At 42.5% G+C, this 19,054-nt stretch overlaps 1 protein-coding gene and 1 long non-coding RNA gene across 3 annotated transcripts in view; one reads left to right on the forward strand and one right to left on the reverse strand.

Moving 5' to 3' along the window:
• LOC136656874 (uncharacterized) overlaps positions 1–19,054 on the forward strand; it is a 126,387-nt gene that overhangs the window by 12,596 nt on the left and 94,737 nt on the right. The window contains exon 2 of the long non-coding RNA XR_010794721.1: positions 4,070–4,166. This is a non-coding gene — a long non-coding RNA (uncharacterized lncRNA). The remainder of the gene's footprint in view (positions 1–4,069; positions 4,167–19,054) is intronic.
• SYT1 (synaptotagmin 1) overlaps positions 7,257–19,054 on the reverse strand; it is a 156,443-nt gene continuing 144,645 nt past the window's right edge. For both annotated transcript variants that reach the window (XM_066633269.1, XM_066633268.1), the window contains exons 7-8: positions 10,371–10,504; positions 7,257–7,463 (exon numbers count right to left, since the gene is read on the reverse strand). In XM_066633269.1, coding sequence (XP_066489366.1) covers positions 7,257–7,463; positions 10,371–10,504 — 341 coding nt within the window. The remainder of the gene's footprint in view (positions 7,464–10,370; positions 10,505–19,054) is intronic.

Consider the following 19,054-nt stretch of genomic DNA (forward strand, 5'->3'; position numbering starts at 1 on the left):
ACACAGGTAAGCAGCTACCTGGGATGAAGCTGTGGTGACTTGGTTTTTGGCAGGTTCATCCCACTCTGTGGGCCATCCTATCCTTGCTCCAAGCTCCAGAGCACTCACACATGAAAGGTGTGTCAAGGAAGACTTCACTGAATCATCACTATCCTAAGCTGGAAAGCACTGGGTAGGTGAGGCAGGCAGGCCCCAAAAGGGGTTCCAGTCTCAGGTCCCAAGAAACTGAAGCTCATAGTTCAGAAGTCTCATCCTTTTTAACATAAACCTCAACTGTAGTGGCAGTTGCACTGAAAAAGCAAATGCATTTTTTCAAACCCAAAGCTTAAGTACCCAGATAACACTTGCACAGACCCATTTAATCCCCTAAGAGCACCCCATCTTCCTCAATGCTTAGTGATTACTGCCATTGTCACTGTATGCTCATCATAGGATATGAAGGTCCATTGTTGTCTGAAGGCTCAACAACACCAAAACTGCTGGTGTTAAGGAAATAGGCTGCTATAACTTAATCCGGGAAGGGGGAGGGTCAAATATAAGGCCCAGGGGCTGGATGCGGCTCATGGAAGCTTTTTATTAGACCCTCAGGCTCTCAGCTGCTGAGCAGTGCTGAGGTGTTACTGCTGAAAGGGCAGCCCACATGAAAAGGGCAGCCCTCCTGCTTTCTGTTTGGACGGGAGTGCAATTTCAGTGCTTGCCATGGGCGACATTTTCCCTAGATATGCCACTCCCAATAGGTATCTGAAAATATGTTGTCTTTCCTATTTTGCATAAAGCATTTAGTTGACTTCAAGTCCTCTTGCTGTGCAAGGTGACTGAGAGATGCTGTTCCTAAGACAAGCTGTCAGAACTTGTGGGAAGAACACTTTCTGTAGTTGTTGATTGAGGGGTTAAATGAGCTGAATAAAATGGATAATTTTTTGCTACTTTCTCCGCTTAGTATAACATCAGTTATTTGAAGTCTCTTTTCTTATGGCAACTGTCAATGTTTATTAATCTGAATTGTTATCCATAACAGCAAATTATATCTGAATATCATCAGACTGTGAAGTTTTATGACATGTTTACATTTTAATTTGAATATTTTAAGTTGCAATTGTATTCATATCTACCCAGAAGTAAGACCCATTGAATTCAATGGAACTTACTCTTGGGGAACTGTGTATAATATTGCAGCCACAGGGCCCAATCCTGAGCTGGGCCAGTGCCAGTACTGACCTGCAGTGCTGTCGTTGGTTGTTGCAAACATGCCATAAAGCATGACACCCTGAGCCAAGTCAGTGCTGGTGCCAGCCCAGTGCCAGTCAGTGCTGAGCCCAGCACTGGCTGGATGCTGCCCAGAGCTAGGTAAGAGTTCAGGGTGGCAGTGAGGGTTTTGGAGGTGGGGGAGAGGCGTTTCAGGATTCGGGAGGTAAGGGGAGGATGGGGCGAGTTCAAGGTTGACAATCTGAACCCTCGACCAGTGCCTGACAGGGCCAACCCCTAGTGAAGAGAAGAGATAATGGCAGGACCACATGGTAACTGGGTGTTGGGAGAGGTTGCAACAGGGTAATCTACTCAAGGTAATCTACTCAGGTAATCTAATCTATGAGACAAAGAGAAAATGGTTAAGGGAGTTGTAGTAGAAAGGAGTGTAGGAAAGGGGAGAAATAGTGGGAGGAATATAGAGATCAGAATAGATGCTTTCAGTTTTATTGTTGAAGGAGGCAACATTTTGAGTGGAGAACAAGGGGGGGAGATGGTGAACGTGAAAGGCAGTGATGAGTAGTGATAGGTAGATGGATATGAAAGGAAGGGGGACTAAAACCAGCCTCTCCACTGCTCTGTCTCTGTTAGAAACTGCTACAACTTTTTGAAGAGGGCTCTACATTCACAGCCTCCAAGGCTGGACGAGGAACCACCCCAGAGCTCACCCAGGAGAATATAGATTGTCCAAGGTCCCAGATTCAATCCCTGGCATCTCCAGCTAAAACTCTCCAGTTATTGCAAGTAGAGATGCTGGGAAGGTCTTGTGCCTGAAACTCTGGAATGCCACTGCTTGTAGCGGTAGACAGTGGGCTAGATGGATCAATGCTTTGATTCAGTGCAAAGCAATTTCATGTGTTCGACTGGACTGCAGCACTTGGCTTATGAGGCTCTCCATCAGGTTGGGATATGCACACAGAAGTGGTCATGACCATCTTCTGTTGTGTGCATCAAGCTTTGTGTTAGCTTCCATGCATTCACAACAGGAGTGAAACCCATTGATTGCTGGCCTTTCTTACTGTTCCTTAAAGACAGGCCTGGGAAGCAGCTTGGATTTGGTGCACACTGCTACTACTGATCTGGCTCCCCTTTTGGGTCTGATCCACCCACTCCATTTCCTCGCTGTTCTGCCCTCCCCCACCCCATTCAACCCCCTTTCTTCCCTCCCCCACCCTGTTCCACCCCTTGTGCCAGACTTACCTACTCCAGAGGGTCTTCATTGCTCCACCAGTACATGCAGGAAGGCTCCAGCCTTCTCACCAGCAAGTTGGCTCCCTGCACTACTGCAAACCACTTTATGGTGCTTTTGCAGCAGCCTGCACTGGTGGAACACATGTTCTGCTGGTGCAGACCTTGGATAGAATTGGATCATAAGTTTTGTGGCAAAATTTCAGACAAAAAGTGTTTCTGTTTCCCTGCAGTATATGACTTGGCTTGCTTACATAAGACATCTAGAGCAATTGGTGCTCTTGCCCCTGTTTACAGCACATTCTAGTCTGGAGTTTGTACATTGATATGGAAGGGTGATTATACTAGTTGGCCTTTCGTTTCTTTCTTAAATCATACTTTTATGACAATGTTTCTCAAACTGTGGTTTGGGACCCACTAGATGGGTCCCCATTCATTTTAATATATTAGACTTCCTTCTCCCATGGTATGTGACTGCATTTGGGGAAGTGTGACAGATCTGTACTTTCAACAGGCTACTATGTATATGCTTTTAACAATGATAGTAAATGGGACTCATTCTTGGGTAAGTGTGGGTAGGATTATTGTTTAGGATTGTTAAAAATTTTTCCTGCTTGATGATGTCACTTCTGGTCATATAACTTCTGGTGGGTCTTGACAGATTCTCATTCTAAAAAGGGGGTCCCAGTGCTAAAAGTTTGAGAACCACTGTTCTATGACTTACAGGTGTTTGTGTCCATTGAGTAAAACAGAATTACAGCCTAACAGCACAATCCTAAATATGTCTGCTCATAAGTAAACCCCACTGTGTTCAATGGCACTTACTCTAGGGTGTGTATAGGATTGGAGCCTTTGTCTTACTGAATACAATGGGTTTACTTCTGAGTAAAGTAAGTAACATTGTTTTCAAATACCTCTGTGACTTAATCCCAAATCCCATCACACCAAAAATTAATTATGCACTATAAGCTCATTGCATGGGAAGTCATACTGGACCAACAATTTTAAAGACATTCCAGAGAATGTGAAGCTGTCTAAATGAGAGCATGCCACATGCTTTGTTAGAGGCTCAGAAGGGATTAATGTTTATATGTAGCATAGTTGGACCTGCTTCAGTGTCCTTATACACATCATTTGCTCTCTGCAGTGCCCTGTAAATACAGGTGTGCATCACTTAATCATGGGGATACATTCTTAGATCTCTGTTATGCGATTAGGTAGTTAAGCAAACATTTAGCCCAATCTAGTGTCTTTGTTGTGTAAACAGATACTCCCAGCCAGACACTCCCTGGCTGCACAGGCTACTGGAGATAGATTGCCTCTTATTTGCATTAAGAGCCTCTTTGTTCTGTAAACAGACACTCTGCTGCAAGCTATGGGACACTTAACTGCCTCATTAAGAGCCTCTTTGTTGTGCTTTGACCACTGTTGTATATGTGGTCCATTGTTAAGTGGACAGTTGTTAAGTGATGCATGACTGTTAGTGGAACTGGAGACTAGAGATCACTTTTTTGTGACTGTAGTCTAAGAATGGCAGCCAAGATGCATCAGCAGCCAAGGTTGTATGCCTGTAGCCGGGGGGGGGGGGCACCTATCCCTCACGCCCACTGCTCCTCTTTCTCCTTGCATTCCCTAGATTGGAAAAGGAAGAGAGGGTCAGAGAGGAAGAAGAAATGTGGAGGAGAACACTGAGCTTTGGAGAATGGGAGGAACAGAGGCTAGCACTTCATCAGGTAAGGGGGAAGCATCCCTCAGGTGCCAGAAGGCCTTGGGCTGGTTGTGCTTTTACAGGTTGACAAGAGTTGGATGACAGATGGTGGATTACAGTGTCTTATTAGTTATTAAATTGAGAAAGTAAATATGAAACGCTTGAGGCATCAACGGGAAAGAAAACATTTTTATTGAATATCTGTGTAGTATGTATGTTTTATTTTAACGACACCTGGAAAAACTCTACTGTGGGATTCACTACACAAAAGTGAAACAAAATATAAACCACCTCATCAAAACTGAATGCAAAATACAGCTAAACTTTGTCAGCTCGCGGGCCACGAGCAGTATGGCAGGATAGAACACCCCAAACGTTTCTACGAGATACAGAGAAAACCCACACATAGAAACACTCAAGCAGGCAGTAGATATACACAAAGGCAACTAGGATCTTTCTACAGCATCAGATTCTAATACTTTACACAGCTTTGTCAGAAAGGTACGTGTGGCTTCTTTTGAGAATGAAAATGTCATCTTGGTCAAATAGCAGGTCTGCTCTCCACTGAGAACCACAGTACATTACCAACCATTTCTGTGGTGACATTCAGTCTGGCAGTGTAGAAAAGAGAATGCATTAAGAATACCTTAACACAATGAATAGGTTCTGGCAGTCTGAGCCTGTAAATGTTAACATGCTTTTTTTGTCCCTGCTAAGATGAACAACTAAAGGAAGTTACAGTGGAGCTGAAACTCTCTTCTCTTAGGCTAAAAGCCTGTTCTCTTTGGTGGGATTTGGTCCTTTAAAATTTAAAGTTACAAAAGTATTCCTGTTGGATATTTTCCTGTATACATCTCAGCTTATCTGACTCAGCTTATGTGCCTCTTCTGTTTCATATAGAAAATATAAAGACCTTTAGTGTGATAGGTGTTGCTGCCCTTGTTGTTTGGGAAGCTATGTAGGAAAGGGATTATGTTGTCACAAATTCCATTTGTGGCTTGTGAGTTAAATTATTCACTTCTTAGGGGTTGAGGTTCAGCCACACCAGGAGAAGGAGAATTAACATTCAAAAATGATTTGCGACAGCTTAGGGTTTTAAAAAAATGGTATTGTCAAGTTCTATTCTAGGGAAAATCCCACATTTTTTCTTTTATCTCCCTATTTCTGTTTGTTTGTTTTTTCTTTTGGTGTTTGTTCTGGTGCTGAGTGATTTTAAAAAATCAGTACTTCAAAATATTATAAATGTATTCACAATCTCATAAATAAATATGCAACTAAATTAATTAATTAAATAAATGGAGACTCCAAGGAAGAGACCAGAGTTGAAAAGTAATGCCCCACACCATGACACAATGAAATGCTATAGTCTGAGATAGAGGCCGTCTTTTCTGTAGGACAACCCTCTGCCATGAAAAGGGGGAGGGTGGGAAAAGTGGAATATTGCACAGTGTCGACAAAATGCTGTGTGGTCAATCGTTTCTATATGATGCCCTTTGTCCTATGCATAGCTCTTCAGTTCTGAATTGGTCCATAATTATGAGAACTGCTTGTGCTATGCGCTCCTTCAGCAGTGCAGTAGAAGGAAATGGCAGTATTTTTACAATATCGCTACGGAATAAATTGATTGCTATCCACTGAGAAAAAACTACAGTTTCTAAGCACACACGGCAGTCACAGTGATGCACACAGCAGTCTTTTAGGACGCTTATGGAATGACTAATAGCTTCATAATAGTGCCATTTACTACATAGTAACATTGAAAACATTTAAAAACTCCTTCTGAAACAAGCATCTAGTGTACATAAAGAGGTTGCTTTAGTTTGCTAGAACTTGTTCTTTGTTTTGTTTCACTTTTTTTAAAGGACAAATTAAAACTTATTAAGTATAAATAGTATACAAAAGGTCACTAGCTGTTATCTTTTGGCTTGCTTTGAAGTGCATTCAGAAATATGGCTAAATTTTTGTCATCTTTTGATGGGATTTTACAATACTGTCTTGTCACCATGAAACTACTTTTGTATAATAATAAACACACACGGCTGTGAATTTTTTTAAAAAATATTCTGCATTCCTTCTCATCTTGCTTAGTATAATAAAATATTTTGTTACAAAGTCTAATGTGCAAACTCATTAGAATTAGAGAATGTGAGATCACAAATGGGATTCACAGTATGCACATTTTGTATAAAGGTGATAACGGAGAGCTACTGGGTTTCAGGAATGTGTTTGCCATGGTTTGTTGCAGGACTCTGCTACTAGTGCATTCCCTACAGAACCCCCATGATTAACAGCCCCCCCTCCCCCCGCAAATTTATATGTTGCTATGTGTAATAATTCATGCTCCCTCCTGCACAAGGAATTGCACCCTTCACTTTTTAAAGTGTAAAGCCATGATTTCAGTTTGTTTTGATATATACAGAAAACAAATGATATACTGGCTTCTGGCTATTCTTCCTTGAGATCAGCCACAGGGCTGCTCAGATCATGCTAAGTTGCCCACAAGAATAGACTACCAATGGGATTCGCTCCTTTGAGGAGCGCCGTGTGAGCATATCTCAATATTTTAATGGTTCGGTTGAAAGCTCAGATTTAAGTTGTCCTTTAAGATGTCAGTGTAACACTACTAGTGCCTTACAAGTTGGAATTTTTGCTGGAATGCAGACGGTACGATAGTTACCCCTATAATATATTATCAGCTCTCCTATATCTCAGTCAATTTACATAATTTAAAATAGAACATCTTATTAAAAACATCTAGATATACACAGATTATGAAACGCTTACAACATACAAATAAACAGACTAGAAATAAATTTTTAGCATACTGGTATGTACAACGGTGTGATACAATAAATAATTTCTGTCATGCTCTATCTACACATATTGCTTAAAAGAAGAGTAGATCTGAGGGCAGTGGTGAGATGGAGAGCCTTATAGGGCTTTCTACGTTTAAAGTTGTGCAAATTAAAACAAGATTTGAAGTACCACTGATCTGTGTTAGGGATGCATGGCTGGAAATAAAAGGACCCATATTACTGAGGTATTTACAGATACTGGCTAAAGAGCACTATATGGGCAAATGCAGAAAGGCTTCTTTTCTCACTTCATTTTCCTTTTACTTCTTGACGGCAAGCATGGCGTCTACCTCTTCCTCCTGCTGTAAGGTGTGCCATTGTGCAATGGGTCGCCTTGGGTTGGCCAACATGTCTGACCAGTGCCGCAGCTCTGCACCAGTGCTGTTGTAGCCCACAAACACTTTGCCAATGGCATCGTTCTTGCCAATCTTGTCATAGTCCAAAACAGTCACAACAACTTGCACTTTCTAAAACAGGAGGAGAAAAACAAAAATGAGAGAGATTTGAGAAGAACTTCTCAAAACAGAAGATACAGACAGTTCTCTTTATACAAGGATTTGTTATCCGCGAATGTACTTATCCGCGAGGGGCAGAACTGCCACTTACCACTCATTATCCACGACTCTGTTCTCATTATATGCTAATACTGTGGCTAGGGCAAGCCCAGGGAAGGAGTCCAAGGACAGGTGGACAGGTGGAAGAAGAAATGTGAAGCAACCCCCTCCCCACTGCTGAACTCTGAGGCCTCATACTTGGGTCAGCAACCTTCAGAGAGTTGAGGGATAGTCAGCACAGAGGAGGAAGCATCAGATGTTGGAAATTGCCCAGCCCCACAGACTCGCTATCGCCCAGCCCCACAGACTTCAAAGTAAGATTCAGGTCCATTGAGTTCATAGAGTGTATGATGAAGAGGGTCCCCTGGAACCTAACTCCATTTTCCCATAGGCTCAATGATTCAGTATCCACTAGTTTTCCAGGAACCTAGCCCTAGTGAATAACAAGAACTGACTGTATTGCTGCCATAGGAACCAACAAGATAAGTGACAAATGAAGGTTTCCAAAGTTGGAGACTGGTGTTCCTTATTTACATAAAACAAACACAAACTCCACCCCATGCCAATAACTAGAACCGCTCTTTACTTAATATAATACCTTGCCTTTTGTATGTCACATTCAAGCTGCAGAATGCCAGAGTGAACTTTCTGCTCCCTAGATTATGATTCATTTGCAGGGACAGGGGCTTTTAGTAAGAGCAAACACAGCCATAGGCTGCTATTAGCACAAGTCACTCAAAACTTATGTTTTAAATTTTTATCATTATGTTAAACAAACTTCCTTGATGTCTAGAATAGCAAAAAAGAAGAGTAGCAGCTCACAATCAAGGACGCTGGTTTTCTTCAAAGCCCAGATTGTACTGTGAACTGAGGACAGTGGTGAGCTTAGAAAGATGAAGGCAGTGTCAGGGCTAGAGGGGAGCAGTCCACTGTGCATACGTTTCTGTGCTTCTTCAGAAAGCTTAGCTGCAATTCAGTTCTCCTGCAGGTAACTCTGGTTACTTTCTGTAAGTCCCTCCAAGAATCCTATCTTTGTCCATTCTTATGCTGGTATAACTGAACCTCTCCCTCTTCTGCTCAAAGTTCTCAGGTACAAGAAACAAATACACAATAGACTGTCTTGTAAATAATTTTGGCTTATTTATTTTGTGCAAGTGTTGCTACAACACAATTTTAATGGTGCTGGGCTGAATGTACAGTATTCACCACCAGCACTTTTGATGTGGTTTGGGAGATGTGGAAGCAAGCTGAAACATAAACAATTTCAAACAGGGAGTTATAACACTTTTAAAAATGTTCCGGGGTACTGGAGAGTAGTTCACCAGCAGTGGCATGTAATTATTATTTTTTTTTTGCTGAAAATTTTTTAAAAAGTTAATAAATACAGTTAACCAACCCTATTGATGCCAGTAAATCTAGGTTGTGCGTATAATATTGTCATTTATTCTGTATGGTCTGTTACAGGAGCATGTCCATCATGGGGCTGACACAGTGAGCTCTTGCACCCATGAGCTCTTGCAAACCCTAGTGATACCTTTGCATGTTTGTATATTATTATTATTATTATTATTATTATTATTATTATTATTATTATTAATACAGGTATTTATATACCGCCTTCCTTGGTCATCAGATTTCTCCTCAGACTTTAATTCAAGGCGGTTTACATAGGCAGGCTATACTAATCCCAATAGGGATTTTTACAATTAAAGAAGGTTCTGTCTTTCAAGAACCACAACATTTCAGATGGATCTTTTATGATCTGGTATCACGTTCTGGCCTCCATTTTCCTGCCACACAGGCTGACAGTGGCCAAAGAGCAGGTGGAATAACTCAGCATAACTCGGCTAGGCTTGTCAGCTGCTTCAAGGTCTCGCCGTTCATGGTGCCGGTTGCCTCAAACTGGCGACCTATTATCTTCAGGAAAACAGAGGCTCTACCCTCTAGACCAGACCTCCTGCCATACTAATGATATTAGTATGATATTAATCATACTAATATCAACTGATTAAGGGCCCAATCCTATCCAACTTTCCAGCTCCAGTATAGCCACAGTGCAGCCCCGTGGTAAGGAAACAAGTTTCCATACCTTGAGAAGGCCCTAGTGACTGCCCCTCCACTATAGGATGCAGCAGCCACCCCAATTGCACAACTGCACCAACACTGAAAAACTGGATAAGACTGGGCCCTAAGCTACCTAGTTATGCTGTAATGTGGCATCAGCCTGCCAGTGTATTTATCATATTTTGGAACACTGCATTGAAACTCCTCATGTACTTCATCTCTGTGCATCTGTGCTAAAATCAAACTGTTAAGCTAAAACTCTTAATTATCCCTCTTTTAGATTATTCTCCTATCCATGCATCTTTTATATGAATGGGTGCAAGCTGTTCAATTTGAAAGAAATGCTGTATATATCATTTCCACTCTGTTCTTAGGTAACATGATTATGAGAAAAATTAAAAATTTAATCTGGAAAAGGGTAAAGCGGCAAGATTAATTTCCTCTTGACTGCATAACCATGGTCAATAAATCTGTTTTCTCAGCATTGCCATTTCTGCTCAAAATACAATACTGCTGCATATTATAAAATGCCTGGTGTCTGTTTTTTGCTGATGAACTGACACTTCCTAAGTACTGTATATTTTATCATTTCCTCTTGAAGCAGTCACACTCATTTCATGTCGTGCAGGATTGGCATGTAGGTGCTAATGAATGCACGCACACTGGATAATTAGCAAGATTCCTCTTCCATATTTATGAGGGCTGGGGAATGGAGTTCCAAGGCAAAGCAGGGACAGACACTGTGTTTGACATTACCTGGATTTGCTCAAATGGTACTTCAAAGCTGAAAGACTCATTGTAATAGGGATTGAGAGTGTTCTTCTTAATTGTTGTCTTCTTCTTCTTCAGCCGTTTGCCATTTTGCATCAGATGGATTTTCACATAGGGATCTGAGCAAGGACAAATGAGAAGAAAGGTAGTTAGGCGATGCAGTGTATCCCTAATCAGGAAATCCTTGAAACAGAAGACGTGGGGAAGGCATGAGCTGTTTCTCAAAGCAAATGGAACAGGCTTTGTTAACAAAATCTGCATTGATATAAAAATAAAAATCAGGTCAACATTTTGGTGCCAAAGCAAATTAACATTGTAGCCTCCTCTTTTGGCTACTTTCATCATCTTAATGTTAATGCATCATCCTTGTTATTTAAACAGTCTTTGCAACTTCATCAGTTTTTTATTTTTATATCCATGCAGAATCAGAAGGCCTTCTGAGGGCCAGAAACAAAAAATGATGATTTTAGATGGTCCTTAGAATGCTGGAGGGGGGAGGAGGAAGTGGATACGGGCACAGCAAATGCCACCCCTACACCTGCTGTCCAGGACCACATGGTCCCCTGGACCCCCTGCCAGGTATGACACTACTGTCAAGCAATGACTTCAGGATTCATGCATTGGACTGATGACTTGATATCAGGCTATAGCTTAGAATTAGGCCAGCGCACAATCTCCTGGGACTGGGAATGATTTTTTGCAAGAGTTGGAGGTCTCATCCATTTCTAGGGGGCACATGCAAGAGAACGTTCCAGTGGATTGTGTCCCGAGTTCAACATGCCTCTCACTGGGGAAATAGTATCAGGGAGAAGACTCATAGTGATAAAAGCATTATATTAGTAATCTGTGCTGTGAAAGTTAAATTCACTTACTCGTTCAGCCCCTTTCCGTTCTCACCTAAGCTGTGACCCATTGACTTGGATCAGAATACTTGGATCAGTTCTGTATGAACCTTGCAAGAGATAACCTCCAGAGGCAGAGTACCTCAAATGGTTAGATATTTTATTTTTATCCCCAACCTAATTTCATGCTAGTTCAATACAACACAGACATTTTAGATCAGCAATATTTCTTATTACACCTGCTACCTGCAGCTTTGCTGTGTTCTTTTTGCTATAAAAAGCAAAATAAACTCTATGAAGCAGTTGTTTTGTCCATGTTAGTAGTAAAATATTACTTCATATAAACTACTATTTGTATCAAGTAATAGTGCTCCCTGCCCTTCTTCCCAACCTTTTAGGAGTGAGATTGATGATATTTTTGTGAAGAGCTTAGAGCGTTATCTAATTATTTTGGTTTAAACAAAAGCTTGTAAATTGTTGTCTTAGGGCACAATCCTAACCAGATCTACTCAGAAGTTCTATTTTGTTAAATGGGGCTTACTCTCAGGAAAGTGTGGTTAGGGTTGCAGCCTTTATTAAAGTAGAATTGAGAAAGTTCAGAAGGCAGGACTGCTGCAACCACATCTGTAAGCTAATGGAAAATGCCAGAAGTCTGGGGTTGCTCAGAAGCTCAGTCCGTGTGTGTGTGTGTGAGAGAGAGAGAGAGAGAGAGAGAGAGAGAGAAGGGGGGGGCTATGTTGAAGGAATTCTATGTATCTGCTTGCTACACAGATGACCATGACCAGTGCAGTCTGTCTGGATTTACGTGCCCCCTCCTCCTGGGAACTAGCTAACCTATTTGTTAGAGGATGCTTTTTTGTGTAGCCAGGATCCAGCTAGGATTACTGTGAGCCTGACCCTGTGTGTTGATGCTGTTTTTAAAGTTTAATGATGGTAGCATTAAGTCAACCCAATACAGTACAGGGTTGAAGTGGCACATATTGAAGTGGGCTTATGCACCTTGTAACTACTGTGCAGAGGCACATCTACATTTGTGCCCCACTGCATAGGCTACCTATGAATAAGAGCTGGGCTTCAGGTGCAATCAGTTACCCATGTTGAGCAAGTCCTTCCTGCCAAGGGGGTGCAGGGCAACATATGTGGTGAACTCATTCCATGCTTGCAACAATTCTGTGAGGTAGGCTAGGTTGAGAAATTGTGGCTGGCTGAAAGGCACCTAGGGAAGGCTAAGTAGGAATCTGAACCATTTTACTCCTATCTTTCAGGTCTTAGTCTGACAAGCTAACCATGCTACTATTTTCTTTTAGTAACCAGAAAAATGGAGGGGTGTGTTGCAAACATTTTAAGTAGAGTGAATAAACAGAAGGAGCTGCTTTAGCAATAATGAAAGGAAGACTGATCTGAGCTACTGCAGAGACAAAAAGTGAACTACAGTATAGATATCACCTCTCATAAAATCAGAACATTTACACAGGTAAGAGTATTGTTTATAGTAGAGCTGTGTCGGAGTCAGTGTGCCCGATGTGTGTCAGTCCCCTGATTAATAGACTCATAAGTCATAACAGGAGGCCGTTGCAACTTTTCCTAAGCTGCTATAGTCATTTTTTATTCAAGTCCAAGTCATTATGAGAAACGAATCGCGGCATGAGTCAGGTGCAACCCTCCCAAAAAGTAAGCAAACGTGCGAGCGCACACACACACACACGCACACACAAAAGCAAGTAGGGACTCAAGTCTATTCAAATCATGCCTCTTTGGAGTCACTGGCCCTAAGTCGTGAGTTGGGTCTGAATCAGTGACGTCCGTAACTTGAGTTAACATGAGCTGTGAAAAACTCGTGACTCGAATCAAGTCTTTATGGGTAAAGTTCCCATTCCTGTTCGTAGACTAGCAGGAGAACATGGAATTGTGTTACACTGATCAGCTGTGCCAGAAATGCTTTCAGAAAAGGACATAAAGGATTATCTTTTTGTCTGCAGTTTTGTCTGCAGGATTATCTGCAGTTTTCCATGGAAAACTTTCTGAATATGACCTTTTGCTTCTCTAGGCTTTGGCTTTTATGATCACTGTGGGAGGGCAGGTGTTGGTGTCTTTAGATGTGGGTATTGGCTATGCATCCTTGTACCATTGTTCAACAGAGTTGACTAAATTAAAACGCTTGCTTCTTCAGTTACTTTGATTAATATTCAACACAGGGAGGCAAATAAGCTGAAAAATTCACAATTTGTATTGTGCATTACTGATTTTACAAGAACGCCTCAAGAGGGACTAATAAAGAAGCTTTTAAAAGCAGCAGGCAGTCTGAGTGGCGTGTTTTGTTTTACTGGAGTTTAGAGGCAAATATGTCAGCCCATCATTCAGAGGCAAACAAAAGACTTGGATCTCATCTGAAATGAAAGTTGAGGTATTGTCAGACCTACAGAAAGTGCAGCACTCTTGATCCTGAAAATACTGCTACTAATGGAGTAGAAACTCAATTAGTAGTTTCTACTAAAGAAGCTCCAAAACCCAAAGCAAGAGACTTTGGGACAAACATTGCTTAATCGAATAGGTCAGTGTTTCTCAAACTGTGGGTCGGGACCCATCAGGTGGGTCGCGAACCCATTTCAGATGGGTCCCCATTCATTTCAATATTTTATTTTTAATATATTAGACTTGATGCTACCCTGGTATGTTACTGCATCTGGGGAAATGTTACAGACCTGTACTTTTAACAGGCTACTATGTATATACTTTTAACAATGATAGTCAATGGGTCTTACTCCTGGGTAAGTGTGGAATAGGTAATAAAAATATACATATGACATTCATGAGAAAAATCAGGTGTCCTGTGGATGACAGCATGGTTAAATGAAATGCACAAATCAGCAACATCAAATGTAGAGGGACAAGATGGAGAGTGTGGAATGTAATGCACTGAGTGTGAAATATTCCCACAAACAAAAAATGAAGTTACAGAGCCACTGATTGCCAGTGGGTTTTAAGATGACAATTAAGTTGTGGGTGATCAGAACTTAATGAAAAAATCAATTTTTCTGCTCTTCAGAAAGGGCAAGATTTAGAACTCATGAATTTCCACTTGGATGAAATGCCTGCAGAACAACAATGATGAAAGAGAGCTAGGCTGGAGCAGAATTGCTGCTAGCTAAATATATTCTGAACACAAAAATAAAGATACTGAGCATAAATAAATGTGTGCAAGTTCCCTTGGGTATGATGAAGCCAAAGTATTATAGCTAAGCAAAGTCTGGTCCACCCCTGTTCTTCAGCTAGTAATAGGTCTTTATATTAATGTGATGAATATTTTTCTTGGAGGTCTCTGCACAATTGCAACACAGGTTTCTTTTTTTCTTTCTCTTTTTGAAAGATATTGCAATCCCTTTCTAGGTGGAACTTGGCAGCATGCATGGGATGTCTGACTGATCCCTCTACCAGCCATTGACCTGCTTATCTTCTGCAAAGTGGCTGCAACATGTGGCCTCCAGCCATGTTCTGGGACCAATAAACAAAGTCAGGGCAACACCATATAGAAGCTGGACTGTCTATCTAGTCAGTGCCTTGTTTTGACTCTTATTAGTTACTAGGCCCACACTCTTCTCCAAGGTATACATGTGAACACATCCTCTACCAAGAATGCCAAATTCATTTCATACAGAGGGCCAAAGTGAGCATTCATGGTGCTTGCTGAGAGCCGGGAATGATGTCATTAAGCAGACTGTGACATCATTAGGCAGATGACGGTCAGAAATAAGCACTTTGTTCTGATATAGAAACTCATTAGCTGCAAATGATAGAAGAGAAAATGTGCAAATCTTGTTCATATTTTCAATACAGTCCTATTATCAAGCTGAGAGAGCCTAATTATAACGGGGGGGGAGGGCAGATAAATGGCTTCTGGGGGCCGCATTCGGTCTGCGGGCCTTGAGTTTGACACCCTTGTTTTAAACAGTTCATAGACAAATACAGTTCATAGACAAATACTCAAAAATGTTCTTCATATCTGCATTCATGCACAGACCAAACAGCAGCTTTTGCACACAAATTAACCTTCCCAAAATGAATATTGCCTTGGTACTGGCTCAGTTTAGTTGCAAGTCAGTATGTTTGTATTCTTAGCAATCAGTAGGTGTGTATGCTTTGCCAGAAAACATGTGAACTGGAAGCTCAGTTTAAATCTGCCTTTTTTTTCTTAGTGATTTAAGTCATGATTTAGCTTGTTTTGATTTAAATTAACTGACCCTGAGAAAGCTTTTCTTTGGGGGGGGGGGAGGATAGGCATTAGCAGCTCTTGAAAGGATAACTCAACTGGGATTGGGGTAGCACTGTCTTTGTCACCTGTGCACCTGCCATCAAAACACTGTTTGTCTTGCCATTATGTTAGGAACATGCAGAGGCACACGCCAATCTCTTACACGTGCATTGGTTGCAGTTTGTTTCAACTGAAGGACTCAGTTCACACGCAGGGCTCGGCGCCTTCTGTTAAATGAATAAGGAAGTAACTGAAGACAGGGAGACTTTCTGTGCATTGAGGTGCCATCCTCTGGAACAGGTTATAATTGTTTTATACAAGAGGGAGGGATCCTCCAGTCACACTCTGCTCTTTTAGCCTGGGGTGATGGTGGAGAGAGAGATGGCATGGCTTTGATCTGTCGTCTTGCGCTTGTTATGGCAAGTTTTCCCAAGCTAGGAATGTCATCTCCTACCTGCCTAACATATACTGATGAAAGCAATAGCTGTGAAAAGGAAAAGGGTTCATGCAAATGTATGTATTATTTTTGCAATAACATAAAGTTTGAGAACCCCACTCACCCTTGAGAGTGACACTCAACTTCTCTGCCATGCTTTTTCCTTTTCTCCAGAAAGGTAGGCATTGGACAGAGATGTGGTTGAGCAATTGCTAGCGCATCTTTGGGGAACCCAAAGAACAGCAGAGTGGAGGTTGAGACTGCCTTCAGATCTGTTGAGTTTTTCCCCCCACGGATCTCAAGACAGACTTCCTTCTAGGCCAGATGACTCAGCCTGCTGCTTGTAGCTTTCAAGCCATGGATAATTTGCCTTAACATTTTTTCCTCCTGTGCATTTGTGTGTGGGAAGGGATAATTAAGGTCTCACAAATAACCTCTAATGAGTTTAGAGTGATCACATCCATGGGTTGTCTAAATCAATATTCGTTATGCAGAAGGAAAGTCCTGGTATGGGGAAGGAAAGCCGGGGGCGGAGAGGGACTGATCTCTCCCGGGAAGCAGCAAGGGAAGGCACAATTGCTGAGAAACTGTGCAGGAGCTGGAGGTGCCATCTCCATTACACAAATGTTGTCATTCACTTTTATTAAATCACGTTGTTGAATCTTTTGTTTTCGGCTATAAATGAACAGGCAGAGCCTGATGCTGAAAAATAATGATGTGTCTAGGAAAAGCACAAACTTAGAAAGAAGTTTTTAATCTTAGTGTATTTTCTTTTTGCTTTTTCTTGGTAGTAAAGTTATGGGGGGGGGGAATCAGATGCTTTCACAGCTATAATCAAGACAAACTGCCCACTCCTAAATAGGCTGCTGCCAACTCAGGTCTTATCCTGACTCCTTTCCCTTACTGACAGCCTAATCCTAACCCACACTGGCAAAGTGGGGCTGCAGGGCCTCTGCTGTATCCAACGCAGCTTAGGAGAAGGCTGGAGCTACTTGGGTCTGTGCCTGCTGTACGGAAGTACAAGCAGCCCTGTGTAAAGTTGGCAGGCCAAGGGGGGGGGGGTTAAGGAGCGGAGCCACTCTGTTCCGTCCTCCCCCCACTCCATTCCAGCAGCCCTGCCACCACCCCATGCATTCCACTGGTGGTCAACCTCCTGGATTCATTGGCAGTGGGGCAGCACAGGCCTCTCCACCAGTGCTGCTTGCTCTCTGGTTGCTCAAACATGCTTTATGGCATGTTTGCTACATCCTCCACCAGTGCAGGGACTGCTGTGCCAGCAAATCTGCAGGTTTGGATTGCTCTGTGAGAGTAGTTTTAGACATTAAGGTTGCAATCCTTTACATACTTACCTGGGAGTAAGTCCCATTGAACTCAGTGGGATTTACTTCTGACAGGCATAGCATTGTGCTAGAGGTGTTACAAGGTGGAGGTGAGAAGAGAAAGTGCTTGGACATCATGTACAACATTGGAAGAGCTGGGGGAGTGGAAACACAAGCAGCTTTAGAGTTGTGCTTCTGGTGTAGTGTCTGAGGTAGAAAGTAGTGCTCCCCTGCTGTGGGAAGCTCCCCGTCACCCATATCTGGGGCTCATACTCCATACTTTTTTCCCCATCCAGAAGGACACACAAACCTGGATTGTGATGCTAAGACCCTGGTAGGGAAGACAGTGTTGTGGAACTGATGAACAGGCAATTATCAGCAGAATTCCAGTCTGGGACTGTTATCCGCAAACAACAGAGTCAAAACAGAACTGTTCACAACGTCCTAGAGCTTATTTTGATAGCTACATCTTCAGAGTGCCACTACTTACACATCACTACACAAGCTGAATGATGCAACAAATGTTGCATTCTTACAGGACAGAACTGTGTACAAGGAAAGAAAAAGTAAAATGCTGGTCTCTGTACTCCATACAGAAGTGTCCCAGGGCTTAATGGCATCAGGGATTGGGTGACACAATGACGCAGTGACATCAACCCCTTGCATAACCCCTGTTCCTGACACCCCCTGCTTCCAGAAGGGCTCCATTTCGGAGCCAAACAGAGGCAAGGAAGTGCAGGTGGGCCCGATGCATGACATGCACTGCTTTAAGCAACCAGGAATCCAGGCAACACCTGGAGCACTGTGTGTGTGTGGGGGGGGGGGTGTGTGTGTTTGCCAAACCAGTTGTCCCCTCCATGTGCTACTGCCCTCCATGAAACCCTTCTGTGGCCTGCTGCCCTCCTGGCCACCAACTTCATCCACTATTACTTCATCTCTATCAAATATACTGAAGATTAAAGAATGGACAGTTGTTGGACTTGTGTGATTCAAACCAGCCCACTGCAAATTATCCAATAAATGGTTATATAAAACTGTCACTTTGGTCTAAACCCAGAAGCAATTTTTGCTTTAATCCAGAGCCAAGGAAAGCAACTCACTTGCTATGAAAATGTGACTACAACAGCATTCTAAACAGTTAAGCAATAAACCTGTCACAAGTCTTTAGCTGGTGACAGGCCTTCTACACTCAAAACTGACATGGCTGCTTGTCACTTAGACCATGAGAGTAGATGAGGAGAAGAAAAGGCAGGAGTGGGTGGGAAGCCTCTCCCTTTAAAGCTCTAAGGTGTACGTGAAGCTAAAGTGGAGTGTTTGTCTTCACTCTAATCGTAGATGACTAATGCAGTGCTTATAAAACTCTCTGGGAGTCTGAGAAGCACTGGTAAGTGCTTCCAGGGGCGGGGACTGATGGGGGGGCGTGTCTTGATGGCGCTGCAGCAATTGTGGATGCCCAGAAGCATTTCAATGTACCTTGGGGAATTGTGCAGCCTCCCGGAGGGTCCTAAAAGCTCAAAACCCCATCCGTGAGCCTCCTTTCCATAGCAGTTGGAACCCACTTCTGTGGAGGCTCATGGAGGGGGCTGCGCGCCTCCAGGACCCTCCAGGAGGCTGCACAGCCCCTTCTGGGTGCCCATGGTGCCACGATAGCTGCGGCGCCATCAGGGTGCCCATTTCTGGGTCACTCCTCTTAAGGAGAAAGTGACCCTTTTATGTTTCAATGGTGGGTCGCGAGCCACCAGTTTGAGCACCACTGGACTAATGAGCAGAAAATGGATTACTAATGTTTCTAACAGTCATATAAAATGTATAGAGATAGAAAT

The sequence above is a fragment of the Tiliqua scincoides genome, chromosome 7 (assembly GCF_035046505.1).
Source record: "Tiliqua scincoides isolate rTilSci1 chromosome 7, rTilSci1.hap2, whole genome shotgun sequence".
NCBI classification, from domain to species: Eukaryota; Metazoa; Chordata; class Lepidosauria; order Squamata; family Scincidae; genus Tiliqua; species Tiliqua scincoides.